The sequence below is a fragment of the Motacilla alba genome, chromosome 2 (genome assembly GCF_015832195.1).
Source record: "Motacilla alba alba isolate MOTALB_02 chromosome 2, Motacilla_alba_V1.0_pri, whole genome shotgun sequence".
NCBI lineage: Eukaryota > Metazoa > Chordata > Aves > Passeriformes > Motacillidae > Motacilla > Motacilla alba.
In genome coordinates, this window is record NC_052017.1 from 151,081,610 (window position 1) to 151,096,714 (window position 15,105).

The following is a 15,105-nucleotide window of genomic DNA, read 5'->3' on the forward strand; positions in this document are numbered from 1 at the left end:
CATCAGAATACCCACTTTTTCTCACCCATATTTCCCATTTTCCCCCACAATTCCCATAATTCCCTTTTTTTTCCCATTTTTTTCCCGTTTCCCCCCAGATCTACCAGGTTCCCGAGTGGTGCCTGGTGCTCCCAATGCAGAACTTCCCATTGTTTTCCCATCAAAATTCCTATTTCCCCCCCATTATTCCCAATTTTTCCCCCATATTTCCCATTTTTCCCGCATAATTCCCATTTATTCCCCCATAATTCCCATATTTTCCCCCCCACAATTCCCATAATTCCCATTTTTCCCGTTTTTCCCCCCAGCTCTCCCAGGTTCCCGAGTGGCTCCTGGTGCTCCCAATGCAGAACTTCCCATTGTTTTCCCATCAAAACTCCCATTTATCCCCCCATATTTCCCATTTTCCCCCCATAATTCCCATATTTTCCCCCCCACAATTCCCATAATTCCCACTTTTCCCGTTTCCCCCCAGCTCTACCAGGTTCCCGAGTGGCTCCTGCTGTTCCTGGAGCAGAACTTCCCCTTGTTTTCCTTTCCCAGTTCCCATTTTCCCATCAGAATACCCATTTTTCCCCCATAATTCCCATTTTTCCCATTTTTCCCCAGATCTCCCAGGTTCCCGAGTGGCGCCTGATGTTCCTGGTGAAGAACTTCCTGTTGTTTTCCCCCATAATTCCCATTTTATCCCCCCATATTTCCCATTTATTCCCCCATAATTCCCATTGTTTCCCCCATAATTCCCATTTTTCTCCATAATTCCCTTTTTTTTTTTCATTTTTCCCGTTTTTCCCCCCAGATCTCCCAGGTTCCCGAGTGGCTCCTGCTGTTCTTGGTGCAGAACTTCCCGTTCTTTTCCTCTCCCAATTCCCATTTTATTCCCCCATATTTCCCATTTTATTCCCCCATAATTCCCATTTCCCCCCATATTTCCCATTCTTCCCCCCATAATTCCCATTTTTCCCACAATAATTCCCATTTCTTTCCCATTTTTTTCCCGTTTTTCCCCCCAGATCTCTCAGGTTCCCGAGTGGCTCCTGCTGTTCCTGGAGCAGAACTTCCCCTTGTTTTCCTCTCCCAATTCCCATTTTCCCCCCATAATTCCCATTTTTACCAGAATAATTCCCATTTTTCTCCCATAATTCCCATTTTTCCCCCATAATTCCCATTTTTCCCCCACAATTCCCATAATTCCCATTTTTCCCGTTATTCCCCCCAGCTCTCCCAGGTTCCCGAGTGGCTCCTGGTGCTCCCAATGCAGAACTTCCCATTGTTTTCCCATCAAAACTCCCATTTATCCCCCCATATTTCCCATTTTCCCCCCATAATTCCCATATTTACCCCCCACAATTCCCATAATTCCCATTTTTTTCCCGTTTTTCCCCAGATCTCCCAGGTTCCCGAGTGGCTCCTGTTGCTCCCAATGCAGAACTTCCCGTTCTTTTGCTCTCCCAATTCCCATTTTTCCCCCATATTTCCCATTTTTACCAGAATAATTCCCATTTTTCTCCCATAATTCCCATTTTCCCCCCACAATTCCCATATTTTCCCCCTCACCATTCCCATAATTCCCATTTTTCCCGTTTCCCCCCAGATCTCCCAGGTTCCCGAGTGGCTCCTGCTGTTCTTGGTGCAGAACTTCCCGTTCTTTTCCTCTCCCAATTCCCATTTTATTCCCCCATATTTCCCATTTTTCCCCCATATTTCCCATTTTATTCCCCCATAATTCCCATTTATTCCCCCATAATTCCCATTTTTCCCCCATAATTCCCATTTTTCCCCCCACAATTCCCACAATTCCCATAATTCCCATTTTTTCCCATTTCCCCCCAGCTCTCCCAGGTTCCCGAGTGGCTCCTGGTGCTCCCAATGCAGAACTTCCCATTGTTTTCCCATCAAAACTCCCATTTATCCCCCCATATTTCCCATTTTCCCCCATAATTCCCATATTTTCCCCCCCACAATTCCCATAATTCCCACTTTTCCGGTTTCCCCCCAGATCTCCCAGGTTCCCGAGTGGCTCCTGCTGTTCCTGGAGCAGAACTTCCCCTTGTTTTCCTTTCCCAGTTCCCATTGTCCCATCAGAATACCCATTTTTCCCCCATAATTCCCATTTTTCCCATTTTTCCCCAGATCTCCTAGGTTCCCGAGTGTCGCCTGGTGTTCCTGGTGAAGAACTTCCCCTTGTTTTCCCCCATAATTCCCATTTTATCCCCCCATATTTCCCATTTATTCCCCCATAATTCCCATTGTTTCCCCCATAATTCCCATTTTTCTCCCATAATTCCCATTCTTCCCCCCATAATTCCCATTTTTCCCACAATAATTCCCATTTCTTTCCCATTTTTTTCCCGTTTCCCCCCAGATCTCCCAGGTTCCCGAGTGGCTCCTGTTGCTCCCAATGCAGAACTTCCCGTTCTTTTGCTCTCCCAATTCCCATTTTTCCCCCATAATTCCCATTTTTACCAGAATAATTCCCATTTTTCTCCCATAATTCCCATTTTCCCCCCATAATTCCCATTTTTCCCCCCATAATTCCCATTTCCCTCCATAATTCCCCCCCTAATTCCCATTTTTTCCCCCATAATTCCCATATTTTCCCCCCCCACAATTCCAATAATTCCCATTTCTTTCCCATTTTTTCCTGTTTCCCCCCAGATCTCCCAGGTTCCCGAGTGGCTCCTGCTGTTCCTGGAGCAGAACTTCCCCTTGTTTTCCTCTCCCAATTCCCATTTTTCCCCCATATTTCCCATTTTTCCCCCATAATCCCCATTTTCCACCCATAATTCCCATTTTCCCCCCGTAATTCCCATATTTTTTCCCCCATAATTCCCATAATTCCCATTTTTCCCGTTTCCCCCCAGATCTCCCAGGTTCCCGAGTGGCGCCTGGTGTTCCTGGTGAAGAACTTCCTCTTGTTTTCCCATCAAAACTCCCATTTTCCCATCAGAATACCCTCTTTTTCTCACAATAATTCCCATTTTCCCCCCATAATTCCCATTTTTCCCCATTTTTCCCATTTTTCCCGTTTTTCGCAAGATCTACCAGGTTCCCGAGTGGCGCCTGGTGTTCCTGGTGAAGAACTTCCCGGTGGGGCAGCGGGTGCTGGTGGATTCCTCCTTCGGGCAGCCCCCGGCCGAGCCCCGCAAGGACGAGAGGGGCGAGAGGGAGCTGCCCCACGTCAGGGAGCTGCTGCTGGTGGGGCTGGGCCGCGCCCACAGCCGCCCCTTCCTGCTGGTACTGGGGATACTGGGAGCACTGGGAGCACTGGGATGGCACTGGGATGGCACTGGGATGGCACTGGGATGGCACTGGGAGCACTGGGATGGCACTGGGAGCTGCCCCACGTCAGGGAGCTGCTGCTGGTGGGGCTGGGCCGCGCCCACAGCCGCCCCTTCCTGCTGGTACTGGGGATACTGGGAGCACTGGGAGCACTGGGATGGCACTGGGATGGCACTGGGATGGCACTGGGATGGCACTGGGATGGCACTGGGAGCTGCCCCACGTCAGGGAGCTGCTGCTGGTGGGGCTGGGCCGCGCCCACAGCCGCCCCTTCCTGCTGGTACTGCCCAACTGGGAGCACTGGGAGCACTGGGATGGCACTGGGATGGCACTGGGATGGCACTGGGAGCACTGGGATGGCACTGGGATGGCACTGGGAGCACTGGGATGGCACTGGGATGGCACTGGGATGGCACTGGGAGCACTGGGAGCACTGGGATGGCACTGGGATGGCGCTGGGATGGCACTGGGAGCACTGGGATGGCACTGGGATGGCACTGGGATGGCACTGGGAGCACTGGGAGCACTGGGATGGCACTGGGAGCTGCCCCACGTCAGGGAGCTGCTGCTGGTGGGGCTGGGCCGCGCCCACAGCCGCCCCTTCCTGCTGGTACTGGGGATACTGGGATGGACTGGGAGCACTGGGATGGCACTGGGATGGCACTGGGATGGCACTGGGATGGCACTGGGAGCACTGGGATGGCACTGGGAACTGCCCCACGTCAGGGAGCTGCTGCTGGTGGGGCTGGGCCGCGCCCACAGCCGCCCCTTCCTGCTGGTACTGGGGATACTGGGAGCACTGGGATGGACTGGGAGCACTGGGATGGCACTGGGAGCACTGGGAGCACTGGGATGGCACTGGGATGGCACTGGGGGGAACTGGGATGGCACTGGGATGGCACTGGGAGCACTGGGATGGCACTGGGAACACTGGGATGGCACTGGGGGGAACTGGGATGGCACTGGGATGGCACTGGGAGCACTGGGATGGCACTGGGATGGCACTGGGATGGCACTGGGATGGCACTGGGGGGAACTGGGATGGCACTGGGAGCACTGGGATGGGCACTGGGAGCACTGGGATGGACTGGGATGGCACTGGGATGGCACTGGGAGCACTGGGATGGCACTGGGGGGAACTGGGATGGCAGTTCGAATTGGGAATTCCAGAGGGATTTTTGGGATCCCAGGTGTATTTTGGGGTCCCCTGACCGTTTTTGGGGTTCCAGGTGCATGTGGAGCAGGAGCTGCTCCTGTACGAGGGGTTTGGGGTTCTGGGATGGAGTTTTGGGGCTCTGGATGGAGTTTTGGGGTTCCCAGTTGCATTTCTGGGGTTCCCAGGTGTATTTTGGGGTTCCCAGGTGTATTTTTGGGGTTCCCAGGTGTATTTTGGGGTCCCCTGACCGTTTTTGGGGTTCCCAGGTGCACGTGGAGCAGGAGCTGCTCCTGTACGAGGGGTTTGGGGTTCTGGGATGGAGTTTTGGGGCTCTGGGATGGAGTTTTGGGGTTCCCAGTTGTATTTTTGGGGTTCCCAGGTGTATTTTTCGTATTCTGGGATGGATTTCTGGGGTTCCCAGGTGTATTTTGGGGTTCCCAGGTGTATTTTGGGGTTCCCAGGTGTACTTTGGGGTTCCGAGGTGTATTTTTGGGGTTCCCAGGTGCACGTGGAGCAGGAGCTGCTCCTGTACGAGGGGTTTGGGGTTCTGGGATGGAGTTTTGGGGCTCCCAGGTGCATTTCTGGGGTTCCCGGGTGTATTTTGGGGTTCCCAGGTGTATTTTGGGGTTCCCAGGTGTATTTTTGGGGTTCCAGGTGCACGTGGAGCAGGAGCTGCTCCTCTACGAGGCCTTTGCCCACGACTCCCAGCTGGGCCAGAGCAACCTCAAGGTTCGCTTCCGCAAGGTGAGAGCAAATCTGGGGGGGATTTTGGGGTCCCCGGGGGCATTTTTGGGGTCTCCGGGGGCATTTTTGGGGTCCCCGGGGGCATTTTTGGGGCTCTGGGGGGATTTGGGGAGCTCTTGGATTTGGGTGAGATGTGGGGGAATTTGAGGGACTTTGGGGGGATTTTTTGGGGGGCTCCAGGGAGATTTTTGGGGGATTTTTGGGGGGCTCCAGGGAGATTTTTGGGGGATTTTTGGGGGTCTCCAGGGGGATTTTGGGGGGATTTTTTGGGGGTCTCCAGGGGATTTTGGGAGGATTTTTGGGGCTCTCCTCAGGGATTTTGGGAGGATTTTTTGGGGGTTTCCTGGGGGATTTTGGATCCCTCCAGATGGATTTTGGGGAGGATTTTTGGGGGTCTCCAGGGGGATTTTGGGGGCATTTCTTGGGGGTATCCAGGGGGATTTTGGGAGGATTTTTTGGGGGTCTCCAGTGTGTTTTGGGGGGATTCTTTGGGGGCTCCAGGGAGATTTTTGGGGGATTTTTGGGGGGTCTCCAGGAGTATTTTTTGGGGTCTCCAGGGAGATTTGGGGGGGATTTTGGGCATCTCTACGGGGATTTTGGGAGGATTTTTTGGGGGCTCCAGGGGATTTTGGGAGGAATTTTTGGGGGATCTCCAGGGGGGTTTTGGGGGGAATTTTTGGGGGTCTCCAGGGGGATTTTGGGGGATTTTTTGGGGGTCTCCAGGGAGATTTTTGGGGGATTTTTGGGGGTCTCCAGGGGGATTTTGGGGGGATTTTTTTGGGGTCTCCAGGGGGATTTGGGGGGAATTTTTGGGGTCTCCAGGGGGATTTGGGAGGATTTTTGGGGGTCTCCAGGGGGATTTTGGGGGGATTTTTTGGGGGGCTTCGGGGAGATTTTTGGGGGATTTTTGGGGGTCTCCAGGGGGATTTGGGGGATTTTTGCGGTCTCCAGGGGGATTTTGGGGGGATTTTTTGGGGGTCTCCAGGGGGATTTTGGGGGGATTTTTGGGATCTCCAGGGGGATTTGGGGGGAATTTTTGGGGGCCTCCAGGGTGATTTGGGGAGGATTTTTTTAGGGGCTCCGGGGGATTTTTGGGGGTCTCCAGGGGGATTTTGGGGGGATTTTTTGGGGGTCTCCAGGGGGATTTTGGGAGGATTTTTTGGAGGCTCCAGGGGGATTTTGGGGGGAATTTGGGGGGCTCCAGGGAGATTTTGGGAGCATTTTTTGGGGCCTCCGGGGGATTGTGAGAGGAATTTTTGGGGGTCTCCTGGGGGGATTTTGGGGGGATTTTTTGGGGGCTCCGGGGAGATTTTTGGGGTATTTTTTCGGGGCTCCGGGGGGGATTTTGGGGGGATTTTTGGGGGTCTCCAGGGGGATTTGGGGGGATTTTTTGGGGGTTTCCTGGGGGATTTTGGATCCCTCCAGATGGATTTTGGGGAGGATTTTTGGGGGTCTCCAGGGGGATTTTGGGGGGAATTTGGGGGGCTCCAGGGAGATTTTGGGAGCATTTTTTGGGGCCTCCGGGGGATTGTGAGAGGAATTTTTGGGGGTCTCCTGGGGGATTTTGGGGGGATTTTTTGGGGGCTCCGGGGAGATTTTTGGGGTATTTTTTCGGGGCTCCGGGGGGGATTTTGGGGGGATTTTTGGGGGTCTCCAGGGGGATTTGGGGGGATTTTTTGGGGGTTTCCTGGGGGATTTTGGATCCCTCCAGATGGATTTTGGGGAGGATTTTTGGGGGTCTCCAGGGGGATTTTGGGGAGGATTTTTTGGGGGTCTCCAGGGGGATTTTTGGGGGTCTCCAGGGGGATTTGGGAGGGACCTTTGGGGCCCTCCGGGGGCATTTGGGGAGGATTTTTTGGGAGTCTCCAGGGAGATTTTTGGGAGGATTTTTTCCTGGCTCCGGGGGGGATTTTGGGAGGATTTTTTGGGGTCTCCAGGGAGATTTTGGGAGGATTTTTTGGGCGTCTCCAGTGTGATTTGGGGGGATTTGGGCATCTTCAGGGTGATTTTGGGGGGATTTGGGGGTCTCCAGGGGGATTTGGGAGGCTTTGGGGAGGATTTTGGGGGGATCTGGGCAGGATTTTGGGGGGGATTTGGGGAGGATTTTTTGGGGGATTTCGAGAGGATTTTGGGATTTGGGGTGCATTTTTGGGTAGGATTTCTTGAGGTATTGGCAGAGAGTTTTGGGGAGGATTTTTTGGGGTGCTCCGGGGGGGTTTTGGGGGGATTTTTTGGGGGCTCCGGGGAGATTTTTGGGGGATTTTTTGGGGGCTCCAGGGGGATTTGGGGAGGATTTTTTGGGGGCCTCCCGGGGGATTTTGGAGGACTTTTGGGGGGTTTGGGGGAGGATTTGAGGGAATTTTTGGGGAGAATTTAGGGAGGACTTTTTGGGGATATTTTGGGGAGGATTTTTTGGGGGGGGTCTCACACCCCAGACCCCCCCGTTCCCACCCCCCAGGTGCCCCACGGGATCAATTTCCGGGAGAAGAAGCCGAAGCCGTCGCGGAAGAAGCCGGAGGGGCCGGGGGCGGCTCCCGGGGGGGCTCCGGGCGGGACCCCCGAGGAGCCGGGGGGGCCCCGGGGCCGCGTGGCGCGCTTCCGCCCCTTCCACGACATCTACGGCTACTCGGGGGTGAGGCGCCCCAAAAACGGCCCGGGGGGCACCCCAAAACCCTCCAGGGACCCCAAAACTGCCAGGGACCCCAAAACCCACCAGGGACCCCAAATCTGCCCCCTCCACGACATCTACGGCTACTCGGGGGTGAGGCGCCCCAAAAACGGCCCGGGGGGGACCCCAAAACTGCCAGGGACCCCAAAACTGCCAGGGACCCCAAAACCCACCAGGGACCCCAAAATCCACCAGGGACCCTGAATTTGGGGGGTGGGACCCCAAATCTGCCCCTCCCACGACATCTGCGGCTGCTCAGGGGTGAGGCACCCCAAAAACGGCCTGGGGGGCACCCCAAAACTGACAGGGACCCCAAAACCCAGCAGGGACCCCAAAAACCACCCGGGACCCCAAATTTATGGGATGAGACCCCAAAATCCAGCAGGGACCCCAAATCTGGGGAGTTGGACCCCAAGATCCAGCAGGGACCCCAGATCTATGGGGTGGGACCCCAAAACTGCCAGGGATCCCAAATCCACCCCTTCCACGACATCTGCAGCTGCTCAGGGGTGAGGCACCCCAAAAACGGCCCGGGGGCACCCCAAAACCCTCCAGGGACCCCAAAACCCTCCAGGGACCCCAAATCTGGAGGGTGGGACCCCAAAACCCTCCAGGAACCCCAAAATCCATCAGGGACCCCAAAACCCTCCAGGGACCCTGAATCTGGGGGGTGGGACCCCAAATATGCCCCTTCCACGACATCTGCGGCTGCTCGGGAGTGAGGCACCCCAAAAACGGCCCGGGGGGACCCCCAAACCCTCCAGGGACCCCAAAACACATCAGGGACCCCAAAAACCACCCGGGACCCCAAATCTGGGGGCTGGGGCCCCAAATCTGGAGGATGGGACCCCAAAACCCACCAGGGACCCCAAATCTATGGGGAGGGACCCCCAGGGAGGGACCCCAAATCTCTCCCCCCTCCCACCTGTCCCTCACCTGTGCAGGTGTTCACCTGCGGCCCCTCCTCGCCCCGGGTGCTGGTCAGGGGGTCCCTGGATGGCCCTGTCCCCATTTCCAGCTGTCTCCAGCTGTCCTCAGCTGTCCCCAGGTGTGACCAGGTGTCACTTACCTGTCCCTCTCCTGTCCCTCACCTGCGCAGGTGTTCACCTGCGGCCCCTCCCCGCACTGGGTGCTGTTTAGGGGGTCCCTGGGTGTTGCTGTCCCCATCCCTGGGTGTCCCTGTCCCCATTCCCAGGGGTCTCTTGGTGTCCCTATCTCCATTCCCAGCTGTCCCCAGGTGTGACCAGGTGTCTCACCTGTCCCTCACCTGTCCCTCACCTGTCCAGGTGTTCACCTGCAGCCCCTCCCCACACTGGGTGCTGCTCAGGGGGTCCCTGGGTGTCCCTGTCCCCATTCCTGGGGGTTTCTGGGGGTCCCTGTCCCCATTCCCAGGTGTCCCCAGGTGTCCCCAGGTGTCTCACCTGTCCCTCACCTGTCCAGGTGTTCATCTGCGGCCCCTCCCCGCACTGGGTGCAGCCCAGGGGGTCTCTGGGTGTCCCTGTCCCCGTTCCCAGCTGTCCCCAGGTGTCTCACCTGTCCCTCACCTGCGCAGGTGTTCACCTGCGGCCCCTCCCCGCACTGGGTGCTGCTGACGGGCCGGGGGGCGCTGGGTGTCCCTGTCCCCATTCCTGGGGGTCTCCAGGTGTCCCTCACCTGTCACCTGTCCAGGTGTTCATCTGCGGCCCCTCCCTGCACTGGGTGCTGCTGACGGGCTGGGGGGCGCTGGGTGTCCCTGTCCCCGTTCCTGGGGGTCTCTGGGTGTCCGTGTCCCCATTCCCAGGTGTCCCCAGGTGTCTCACCTGTCTCTCACCTGTCCCTCACCTGTCCAGGTGTTCATCTGCGGCCCCTCCCCGCACTGGGTGCTGCTGACGGGCTGGGGGGCGCTGGGTGTCCCTGTCCCCGTTCCTGGGGGTCTCTGGGTGTCCCTGTCCCCATTCCCAGGTGTCCCCAGGTGTCCCTCACCTGTCCCTCACCTGCGCAGGTGTTCATCTGCGGCCCCTCCCCGCACTGGGTGCTGCTGACGGGCCGGGGGGCTCTGGGGGTCCCTGTCTCTGTCCCCAGGTGTCCCCAGGTATCCCCAGGTGTCTCACCTGTCCCTCACCTGTGCAGGTGTTCATCTGCGGCCCCTCCCCGCACTGGGTGCTGCTGACGGGCCGGGGGGTGCTGGGTGTCCCTGTCCCCATTCCTGGGGGTCTCTGGGTGTCTCTGTCACCTGTCCCCAGGTGTGTCACCTGTCCCTCACCTGCGCAGGTGTTCATCTGCGGCCCCTCCCCACACTGGGTGCTGCTGACGGGCCGGGGGGCTCTGGGTGTCCCATTCCTGGGGGTCCCTGTCCCCGTTCCCAGGTGTCCCCAGCTGTCCCCAGGTGTCTCACCTGTCCCTCACCTGTCCCTCACCTGTCCAGGTGTTCATCTGCGGCCCCTCCCCGCACTGGGTGCTGCTGACGGGCCGGGGGGCGCTGGGTGTCCCTGTCCCCGTTCCTGGGGGTCTCTGGGTGTCCCTGTCCCCATTCCCAGCTGTCCCCAGGTGTGTCACCTGTCCCTCACCTGTGCAGGTGTTCATCTGCGGCCCCTCCCCGCACTGGGTGCTGCTGACGGGCCGGGGGGCGCTGCGCCTGCACCCCATGGGCATCGACGGCCCCGTGGAGTCCTTCGCACCTTTCCACAACGTCAACTGCCCCAAGGGCTTCCTCTACTTCAACCGCCAGGTGAGCACACCTGGGCACACCTGGCACACCTGGGGGCACCTGGCACACCTGGGGGAGGGTCTGAGCACACCTGGGGGAGGGTCTGAACTGCCCCAAGGGCTTCCTGTACTTCAACCGCCAGGTGAGGCACCGGGCACACCTGGCACACCTGGGCACACCTGGGGGTGCACCTGGGCACACCTGGGGGGGCATCTGGGCACACCTGGGGGGGCATCTGAGCACACCTAGGGGTGCACCTGAGCACACCTGGCACACCGGGCACACCTGGGCACACCTGGCACACCTGGGGGAGGGTTTGAGCTGCCCCAAGGGCTTCCTGTACTTCAACCGCCAGGTGAGGTGCCGGGCACACCTGGGCACACCTGGGCACACCTGGGGGGCATCTGAGCACACCTGGGGGCACCTGGGCACACCTGGGGGAGGGTCTGAACTGCCCCAAGGGCTGCCTGTACTTCGACCGCCAGGTGAGGCGCCGGGCACACCTGGGCACACCTGGGATAAACCTGAGATACACCTGGGCACACCTGGGGACAGCTGGGGACACACCTGGGATAGACCTGGGGCACACCTGTGGGGGCACCTGGGCACACCTGGAGAGGGCCCTGACCCTTTTTGGGGTAATTCTGGGGTGGTTTAGGGTGATTAAAGGATCAGGGGGTTGGGGGGGGTGCCAGAACTTTTTTGGGGTTACTCTGGGGTGTTTTGGGGTGTTTTGGGGTGTTTTGGGGTGTTCCAGGGTGAGCTGCGGATCAGCGTGCTCCCCTGTACCTGTCCTGTGGCACACCTGAGCCGTTTTGGGGTGTTTTGGGGTGTTTTGGGGTCACTTTGGGGTGTTTTGGGGTGTTTTGGGGTGTTCCAGGGTGAGCTGCGGATCAGCGTGCTCCCCTGTACCTGTCCTGTGACACACCTGAGCCGTTTTGGGGTCACTTTGGGATATTTTGGGGTGATTTTGGGATATTTTGGGGTCACTCTGGGATATTTTGGGGTGTTCAGGGTGAGCTGCGGATCAGCGTGCTCCCCGCGTACCTGTCCTGTGGCACACCTGAGCCATTTTGGGGTGTTTTGGGATATTTTGGGGTCACTTTGGGGTGTTTTCGGGTGTTTTGGGGTGTCCAGGGTGAGCTGCGGATCAGCGTGCTCCCCTGTACCTGTCCTGTGGCACACCTGAGCCATTTTGGGGTGTTTTGGGATATTTTGGGGTCACTTTGGGGTGTTTTCGGGTGTTTTGGGGTGTTCAGGGTGAGCTGCGGATCAGCGTGCTCCCCTGTACCTGTCCTGTGGCACACCTGAGCCACTTTGGGGTCACTTTGGGGTGTTTTGGGATATTTTGGGGTGATTTTGGGATATTTTGGGGTCACTTCGGGGTATTTTGGGGTGTTCAGGGTGACCTGCGGATCAGCGTGCTCCCCTGTACCTGTCCTGTGGCACACCTGAGCCGTTTTGGGGTCACTCTGGGGTGTTTTGGGGTGTTTTGGGGTGTTTTGGGGTGTTCCAGGGTGAGCTGAAGATCAGCGTGCTCCCCCATACCTGTCCTGTGGCACACCTGAGCCGTTTTGGGGTGTTTTGGGGTGTTTTGGGGTGTTCAGGGTGAGCTGCGGATCAGCGTGCTCCCCTGTACCTGTCCTGTGGCACACCTGAGCCGTTTTGGGGTGTTTTGGGGTGTTCAGGGTGAGCTGCGGATCAGCGTGCTCCCCTGTACCTGTCCTGTGACACACCTGAGCCGTTTTGGGGTGTTTTGGGGTGTTTTGGGGTGTTCCAGGGTGAGCTGCGGATCAGCGTGCTCCCCCGTACCTGTCCTGTGGCACACCTGAGCCATTTTGGGGTGTTTTGGGGTGTTTTGGGGTGTTCCAGGGTGAGCTGCGGATCAGCGTGCTCCCCTGTACCTGTCCTGTGGCACACCTGAGCCGTTTTGGGGTGTTTTGGGATATTTTGGGGTGTTCAGGGTGAGCTGCGGATCAGCGTGCTCCCCTGTACCTGTCCTGTGACACACCTGAGCCGTTTTGGGGTCACTTTGGGGTGTTTTGGGGTGTTTTGGGGTGTTCCAGGGTGAGCTGAAGATCAGCGTGCTCCCCTGTACCTGTCCTGTGACACACCTGAGCCGTTTTGGGGTGTTTTGGGGTGTTCCAGGGTGAGCTGCGGATCAGCGTGCTCCCCTGTACCTGTCCTGTGGCACACCTGAGCCGTTTTGGGGTCACTTTGGGATATTTTGGGGTGTTTTGGGGTGTCCAGGGTGAGCTGCGGATCAGCGTGCTCCCCGCGTACCTGTCCTGTGGCACACCTGAGCCGTTTTGGGGTCACTTTGGGATATTTTGGGGTGTTTTGGGGTGTCCAGGGTGAGCTGAGGATCAGCGTGCTCCCCTGTACCTGTCCTGTGGCACACCTGAGCCGTTTTGGGGTGTTTTGGGGTGTTTTGGGGTGTTCAGGGTGAGCTGCGGATCAGCGTGCTCCCCTGTACCTGTCCTGTGGCACACCTGAGCCACTTTGGGGTCACTTTGGGGTGTTTTGGGATATTTTGGGGTGATTTTGGGATATTTTGGGGTCACTCTGGGATATTTTGGGGTGTTCAGGGTGAGCTGCGGATCAGCGTGCTCCCCGCGTACCTGTCCTGTGACACACCTGAGCCGTTTTGGGGTGTTTTGGGGTGTTTTGGGGTGTCCAGGGTGAGCTGAGGATCAGCGTGCTCCCCTGTACCTGTCCTGTGGCACACCTGAGCCGTTTTGGGGTGTTTTGGGGTGTTTTGGGGTGTCCAGGGTGAGCTGCGGATCAGCGTGCTCCCCGCGTACCTGTCCTGTGGCACACCTGAGCCATTTTGGGGTCACTTTGGGGTGTTTTGGGGTGTTCCAGGGTGAGCTGCGGATCAGCGTCCTCCCCTGTACCTGTCCTGTGGCACACCTGAGCCATTTTGGGGTCACTTTGGGGTGTTTTGGGGTGTTCCAGGGTGAGCTGAGGATCAGCGTCCTCCCCTGTACCTGTCCTGTGGCACACCTGAGCCGTTTTGGGGTGTTTTGGGGTGTTTTGGGGTGTTCCAGGGTGAGCTGCGGATCAGCGTGCTCCCCCATACCTGTCCTGTGGCACACCTGAGCCATTTTGGGGTCACTTTGGGGTGTTTTGGGATATTTTGGGGTGTTCCAGGGTGAGCTGAGGATCAGCGTGCTCCCCGCGTACCTGTCCTGTGGCACACCTGAGCCATTTTGGGGTGTTTTGGGGTGTTTTGGGGTGTTCAGGGTGAGCTGCGGATCAGCGTGCTCCCCGCGTACCTGTCCTGTGGCACACCTGAGCCGTTTTGGGGTGTTTTGGGGTGTTTTGGGGTGTTCAGGGTGAGCTGAGGATCAGCGTGCTCCCCGCGTACCTGTCCTACGACGCGCCCTGGCCCGTGCGGAAGATCCCCCTGCGCTGCACCGCCCACTACGTCGCCTACCACGTGGAGTCCAAGGTGGGCGGGCACACCTGGGCACACCTGGGCACAGCTACCGTACACCTGGGCACGGCCACAATGCACCTGGGCACAGCTACAGTACACCTGGGCACAGCCACAATGCACCTGGGCACATCTGGGCACACCCACAATACACCTGGGCACACCTGGGCACAGCTACAGTACACCTGGGCACAGCCACAATGCACCTGGGCACACCTGGGCACACCTGGGCATGGCCACAATACACCTGGGCACACCTGGGCACACCCACAATGCACCTGGGCACACCTGGGCACGGCCACAATACACCTGGGCACGGCCACAATGCACCTGGGCACAGCTACAGTACACCTGGGCACACCCACAATGCACCTGGGCACAGCTACAGTACACCTGGGCACACCCACAATGCACCTGGGCACACCTGGGCACGGCCACAATACACCTGGGCACGGCCACAATGCACCTGGGCACAGCTACAGTACACCTGGGCACACCCACAATGCACCTGGGCACACCTGGGCACGGCCACAATACACCTGGGCACGGCCACAATGCACCTGGGCACAGCTACAGTACACCTGGGCACACCCACAATGCACCTGGGCACACCTGGGCACGGCCACAATACACCTGGGCACAGCTACAGTACACCTGGGCACAGCTACAGTACACCTGGGCATGGCCACAATACACCTGGACACACCTGGGCACACCCAAAACACACCTGGGCATACCTGGGCACACCCAAAACACACCTTGGCACACCTGGGCCACATCCAGGATTCACGGGGGCACACCTGGGACACCCCTAGCAACACCTGGGCACACCCAGGGCTCACCTGGACACACCCAAAGCACACCTGGACACACCCAGGGCTCACCTGGGCACACCTGGGACATGCCCAGGACTCACCTGGGCACACCTGGTCACACCTGGTCACACCTGGGACATGCCCAGGACTCACCTGAGCACATCTGGACACAGCCAGGACTCACCTGGGCACACCTGGGACACCCCTAGCAACACCTGGGCACACCCAAAACACACCTGGACACACCCAAAACACACCTGGGCACACCTGGACACACCCAGGGTTCACCTGGGCACACCTGGACTCACCTGGGCA

General features: G+C 58.1%; 1 protein-coding gene across 1 annotated transcript in view; it reads left to right on the forward strand.

Moving 5' to 3' along the window:
- Positions 1-15,105, forward strand: part of CPSF1 (cleavage and polyadenylation specific factor 1) — a 62,667-nt gene that overhangs the window by 20,650 nt on the left and 26,912 nt on the right. Inside the window, exons 13-19 of the mRNA XM_038126944.1 lie at positions 610-645; positions 2,865-2,900; positions 3,031-3,237; positions 5,093-5,182; positions 7,641-7,814; positions 10,405-10,557; positions 13,874-13,990. Of these exons, the coding sequence (XP_037982872.1) occupies positions 610-645; positions 2,865-2,900; positions 3,031-3,237; positions 5,093-5,182; positions 7,641-7,814; positions 10,405-10,557; positions 13,874-13,990 (813 nt within the window). The remainder of the gene's footprint in view (positions 1-609; positions 646-2,864; positions 2,901-3,030; positions 3,238-5,092; positions 5,183-7,640; positions 7,815-10,404; positions 10,558-13,873; positions 13,991-15,105) is intronic.